The 6,917-nt window shown below is 38.3% G+C and overlaps 1 protein-coding gene across 1 annotated transcript in view; it reads right to left on the bottom strand.

Moving 5' to 3' along the window:
- tmem104 (transmembrane protein 104) overlaps positions 1-3,413 on the bottom strand; it is a 66,291-nt gene extending 62,878 nt beyond the window's left edge. Inside the window, exons 1-2 of the mRNA XM_053611482.1 lie at positions 3,326-3,413; positions 2,989-3,073 (exon numbers count right to left, since the gene is read on the bottom strand). Of these exons, the coding sequence (XP_053467457.1) occupies positions 2,989-3,033 (45 nt within the window). The 5' untranslated portion in view covers positions 3,034-3,073; positions 3,326-3,413. The remainder of the gene's footprint in view (positions 1-2,988; positions 3,074-3,325) is intronic.
- Positions 3,414-6,917: the final 3,504 nt, after the last annotated feature.

The raw sequence follows: 6,917 nt of genomic DNA on the forward strand, positions 1-6,917 counted from the left end.
AAGCTCTGATGCTATCGGTTCTGCTTTCGGTACTGGAGAAATTACGAAAATATATTTCTTATTTATTATTGCTAAATAAACGTTATCTTGCACATTTTATCTCACCAACCATTTCTAATTTGCGATAATATTAAGAAATTCGTCTGCATTTTCGTTAGTGACAATCCAGAAGTGAGATCTCTCATGCGGGGAGGCTGTCCATCACATGCAACAGCAAGAGCGCACACAACACGAAAGTTCCCGCTGAATGAGTGACGAGACGGAGAGAACCAAACGCTCAAAAGTGTACTTACACTTAATTAGAGTTGATGTAGACAACGCTCGTTGCCACAAGTGCAACAAGATTTTTGCTTGTAAGGGCAGAAACACAAGCAATCTGTCAAAGCATCTTTCAAAAGTGCAGACAGAGAAATGCAAAGTTTTCGACTGCCTAACTAGCTCGTGTCTGTTTGCCCCATCTGCGTCAGGTATGTATGCAGGCAGCCTTCCCAAATAACAATGACGTATAATCGTCGCATGATCGAGGTCTCTCGCGTCATCGAAACAATGTTCATCTCTGACAGTGACTATGTTTACATGGACAGCAGTAATCTAATTATTGACCTTATTAATGAGACAATATTGTGATTAAGGTGTTTACATGAGTCGCTTTTAGAATATTCCTCTCATGTTCCCGTTTTATATGTTATAGAACATAGAGCGATTAATGGCACACGTCATTACATCACCGCGCCACGCCATCAGACGTTCCTCCAGAATTTCACGCATCAACATACAGTTCGTCTTCGTTATGGTACCGTTTACAGTTTTGGGTGTTTCACTTTTAAATTTTTATGAAAGCTTCAAGTGCAGTTAATTATTTGTCATGCTGTACGTGCACATAGACGATTGCTTGAAGCCTTGGCCTGCGTCCGAAACCGCGTACTTACCTACTATATAGTAGCTGAAATACATGTATTTCCCCTACTATACAGTAGGTAAGTACGCGATTTCGGACGCTGCCGTGCTCTCTTGTTTGCCATCAAACGGTTCAGCACTGCCGTGTGTGTACGTGTCCTGTTGCAAAATGCGGTGAAAACTCACACGACGTTAATAGTGTGATTAAGGTGTTTACATGTCTGTGATACACATCAATAATGCGACTAAAACAGGAATACTCCACATGTCTTAATTCAATGTGTTTACGAGTATGACTTTTATCGGATTAAGGTCATCAATAATCTGTGTTTACATGGTAGTTTCTTAATCAGAGTATTGTCTTAATCGGGTTAATATCGGATTATTGTTGTCCACGTAAACGTACTGATTGATCCAGCAGCTTTTTGCTCATTAAAGTCATGTTGACTCAACATTGTTCAGGCCGTTTAAAACAAATGTAAAATCACCCTAATTGGTTTGCTTACCTTACGCTGAACGACTACGTTTTTTGGATTTGTCTGCCTGCCCTTAAATAAATACGCCTCTACCTGCTTCCGTACTCTACTCCCTTACATCTCGCGACGTGACAGAATACTCCGGAACAGAAATAAAACAAATGCACGTGTCCACAGTAAACAATATCATGGCTGTCAACATCCGAAGAGCATGCGCTTGCTGAGCACTCGTGCACGTAGCTCGTGCATGCGCGTGCCCCCTCATCTCTCCGAGTGCGCTGCCGGAAATGGAGGTCGTGACATTCACGCGTCTCACTCTGGTTGCTAGGCTATTTGGTCGATTCATCAAACACATCATTGTTCGGTCAAATTTATTCAGCCTTTTCACTTATTAATTTCGGTTGCCGAACATTCGGTGCATCCCTACTGTCTATCTCAGCTTTATTTGTGTTTTTGTCCATCCTCTGCTGAGTAAATTACAGCCAGAATTACATACTGTTTTTCCAACAAACTTGACAGTTGTCTGATCATTTGAGTCCTGTCTGGATTCACATTTCTGTAACTTTCTATGCAGGTCACCTCGTGTTGAAAAGAAAAAATAAAACATAAGACATTTGACTGCTTGTCACATTTAATCTCACAGTGTGTGCATCAGTACTCCTTCCTCAGATATTAAGCATGTCCTGAGTCGCAAAACAGAACATGGATGCTTCTCGTATACATTGAGATTATTATATTTTCGTTGCTGGAACTTTGCTTCACCCTGAAGCAAAATAAGAGCCAGCATCTCTTCTCTACTCCACTGCCTCTTTGACCACCATGTTGTGAATGAAATGTGATCATATGACCAAGTGACACAAACATCCAAGTGTGTAGAAAATACAACCTGCTAGGAATTCACTTCTCCCATGGTAACGATATTGCCATCCGGATGGGAGAGTTTTATCACTGAGGAAACGTGCATATATTTATATAAAAAAAATTTAATTTAAAAAAAAAAAAAAAAAAAGTATTACGGGTGACTCCCAGATAAACTAATCCAATCCGAAAAAGGCTTTTGAAGAAGGCTTGAGCTCCGCCCGCTCAACACAATCAATTTGATATATCCACAAAAAGCTTGTTTCCTGTACTGATGGGAAGTTCGGATCATTTTACTGACTCGGATCTTTGAATCTTGTTCAGCAAAATGAACGAATCTTTTTTCTGAGTCATTTCATTCATTTCAGCAGAATATAATTAAAATGTTACATGCTAAATTTCCCAACTCATCTAGAATTTCCTAAAATGTCAATTACTGTTGGATTGTTAGATTTGATATTAAAAGAAAATTATGCCATTTTTCTATAACAGTGCATGGTATTTCAAGGATTTAAAAAAATAAGAAATGACACTTGATATTTATTCTTTTTTTAAAAAAGAAAAAGAAACCCTATTCACCATCTCCATGTGTCTTGCCTACACTCTTGGATGTACTACATGCAATAAACATAAAATACTGACAGACATACTGTACATAAAAACAAAGTACACTGAAGAGAAGGACATGAAATAACGCCGCTTTTTTTCAGAATTTTAAAACTTCTAGAAAGACACGTAGCTTCAGTGAAACACTTACAAAAGGGGAGTATGGCTCTCCTGTCTCTGTAATGCCACCAGCCATGTTGTCAAACTGTTCAAACACAACACTCCACAGCTGAAACCTGCAGGAAGAACAGTGGGAGTCAGTTAACTAGTTAATGTGTACACACCTGACACTGACAAGCACACAAAACAAACACTGCGGTCAAAACAAAACAATTAGCTAGTAGTTCAAATGTTTTGTAAAAGCTCAACAACTCCAACTACACCGCTAGCAAGCAGACTAGCAAGCTAACTTCTAATACATTTGATATATAAGCATTATATCATCATATACACTCAGCGTTTAACCTTAATTTAAGAGCAGCACTCACCCGGTGCTTCTTGGCTGCTGTTTCAGTTACCGCACAGCTCATCAAATCCGCCGCTACGTAGCAAACTGATGGAGCTAGTCATGGGTTAGCATGCTAGCTGACAAGACACAAAAACACACAAATGTATGAAATATAGACAGTGGTCTTATTTGGCCTAATATTCAGCACTATCAAGTAACAATCTTCCAAGCACATGTCGCGCGAGTACATAGTAAAAAGCGCTGTATATAGCTCGCCATATTTCCCGCAGCTTCTCGAAGACTGACGAGAGCATTCAGGTTGGCCGCGCAAAACCACACTGCGCATGCGCAAACGATTGGCCAAGTCAATGTCCGTGTATTATGGTAATACAATTAAAAAGAAAGCGTTACAACATGAAAACTAGTGACGAATTACAATTAAAAAGTGGTGGCTGTGTGATTCTGCAGGACATTTTTGCTGGCATGGTTTGTCACTGTATATTAATACGTCATTCCGACTGAGCACCTTTAAGGTGTGGTGAAACGTTTCTATCGTGGTGGGCGTGGTCTCGTCCAGAAAGACCACGCCCCCATTCGCAGGTCACGAGGGCTCACGTGCCTTCGCTGTGATCTACAGTATGAGGGATTTTCGGGTTAGCCAGCTCTCTCAATCACCATAATCAAAACACCTTTGAATTTTATGAGTTCATGTGTCCAGTACAGCTTCAGAGGCGTGTATAATCTATGCCGAAGGGCACTAAAGCTGTTCAGGCAGTTTACTTATCCAAGACGGTTTCCATTTTTCAGCTCTGTGCCTCTAAGGCACATAAGGCACTATATTTTCCTTGTGTTATTTTTGACACTATGAATTCCATGTTTTATAGTTTCCTTATTGAAAACCAGTTAGAGCACGACTAGTCACTGGGATCCAGCGAGCACCAGACTTACAAAACAGAAAACATAATGGAAATTAGAGAACAGATTCCATTTAAAAATCTTTCATTAAAAGTTGTGTGTAAACTGTAGAGACTGTGTGAGAAAGTACACAACACCCTTAGCCTGTAACACCACGATTTTTTTTCCATTGTGCTGCAGCCACATGATCAGCTGATTAGATAAAGGCATGAAACGTGCAGTTGTACAGCTCTTCCTAATAAAAAAGCTGTCAGTATATTATAGAATCTTAACAAGAAAAGGTAAGCAAGTCCACATAAATGAGTCATTAATTTTATAGTGTGCAAATTACTGGTCATTAACATTCACTGCCCCCTATTAAATACAAAAAAAAAACAGAAATCTAAACACAGGGTGGGGTTTTTTTTTCTATTTGTAAAAAATTGTCATTTTGTGGGACACTCTTTCATGTAAACCAACAAACTGAGATGGACACAGGTCCTCCAGCACTGGACTGGGGGACTGCTGCCATAGACAAATCAGTGTGAACATAAATAGTAACTTGTGTACAAGTTTTTGGCCATACTGAATAACAAGATAAACTGCAAACAAAAATATATTAAGATATTGTAAAAATGAGATGTTCCAGTATCACAGAATATAAAAAAAAATAAACAGAAAAAGTGTTTGTGTTGACTTTTGTAGGACTTTAATGGAAACTTTTAGACTTCAGAAAAAAAAAAGTCCATATGCACTTTCATCAACTGGATTACGTTCTCAAAGTGAAACATTTCATACATCCTAAATTAATCACTTCTTAATCAGAAATTACAACAGTCTAACTGTAACATGCACATGTTAAACATTTGTTCTACTAACTGAAATGAGACGGTACACTTGTTTCCCCATGGGTAGAAAAGAATTTATTTCCCCGTTTCACAGAATTAAAATAGAAAGGTGATGAGAGATAAATGAGTTTGCACCACAGTGAGGAAGAGGGGAGAAAAAAAACAGAAAAAAAATAAAAAACACTACAGCATTCAGCAGATTTGTTTTCTAAAGTACACAGTACAGGCTCAAATGCATTCCCCTGCTTCCATCTTAATTGCTTGTTGGAATTGGTTGATTAAAAAAATAATAATGCTCATCAGAACTGGTTGATAAACAACAAACAAAATTCTTTAAATAAAAAGAAAATAAAAAAAACTTTTAAAGTCCAAATAAACCTTTGTGCTTATAAAACACAAAATACAACTAAATAAAATAAAAAAAAAAGAAAATTATGTAACCAAAAAAGCTCATGTGGACAAATTATATTGCAGAAAAGAGTTTGTTTTGCTCTTTTTTTAAATAAAAAGTATTTCTTGTAACAGGGAGCTCACAGCGAAGTATTTATTTGATTCCAATCAATTTGGCTGGCCTGCACACGTTAGGATGTTCTTCACAAACCTATATTAGTTAGAGTAATTTCCCCCCCCACCTCTGAATGCCTATCAAACACGTGCTGTGTCATTTACTTCTTTCTGGAGTCCTGAGGAAGGAGCAGTTTGCAAAAAAGTAGATAGTGGAAATTAGATTGTCAATGCTATTATTGAAGAAGCAAATTTTAAAAAGGTACTTCAAAAAAAATCACCTATTACTGGCTCAGTGGTGGTCAAATGATCTCATCACAGGGAGTGAAATCCAGAAGAAAGATTAAACAAGCACCACACCGAGTCTTCATTTCATGCATGTTACAGTTTTACTTTACAAGTTTGAATAAGACAATGCAAACCTGGAGGACCTTGAAGACACGAGCGTCTGCAGTCTAGACAAGACATGGCTATTGCTTTTATGGCTATATAAACAGCCTCTGCTTTATGTACGTTTTTGGTATTAAAGCCAAATATGTAGGGTTGTGCAGAGAAAGTCAGTTGTGTGCATCCTATAAGGCCTCGGTCAAATCCGCTTAATACAGCAAAGACATGGTGAACAAACTGCAAGTGTTGACTATTGGCTTTGTCTGGGAAACAGTGTAATTCTTTATATGCATCTCATACCTGTGTTTGTCTTATAAAGATGGCCAAAAGAAAAAAAAAATCTAAATTCAGTATATACTGCCTAAACATGGCTACACAAAAAAAACCTATTCTTCAGTAAAGTCAGTCACTCGTTTGCTTTTACATTTAACTACAAGCTGAGTCACAGTGCACAGGGTAAAACTAACGAATCAGAACTGAAAAAGATTTTAGACTTGCCACTTAATTTAGACTACGCATTCATCATCCACATCAACATGCCTACACATGGCTTTATCAAATATTCGAACCTGTCTACTGTGGTTACATAAAAGCAGTCAAGTACAGGGGACTACCAGTTAAACGGTTTACACGCTTGTGGAAGAACACCGTGTGCCGTCATCTCGTGTTTATTACGCTGTGAAATTGTGTCGTTACGCCTAGCTCGCCTTTAACCAAGCCTGTTGCATCACTGTGTGAAATTCCTTATAAGAGAAAGTGCATTAAAACCCCTTAACAGGTTCCAACACCTTAACATATAATTCACATGTGCTTTTAAAAGCATTAGCGGCACATTCTCTTAGTTTACAGGAAGGTCAGGCTGGAGTATGGTTTCTTAATGGAGTACTTCTAGATGCAAAACGAAGCTCACAAACTACTACTGAAAAAGAAGATGGAACATCGATCCACACTGACCTAACAGAAAACTCACAAAAAGCTACGCCTGCTAACACTATAGTG

This window comes from Ictalurus furcatus, chromosome 2, assembly GCF_023375685.1.
Source record: "Ictalurus furcatus strain D&B chromosome 2, Billie_1.0, whole genome shotgun sequence".
Classification (NCBI taxonomy): Eukaryota; Metazoa; Chordata; class Actinopteri; order Siluriformes; family Ictaluridae; genus Ictalurus; species Ictalurus furcatus.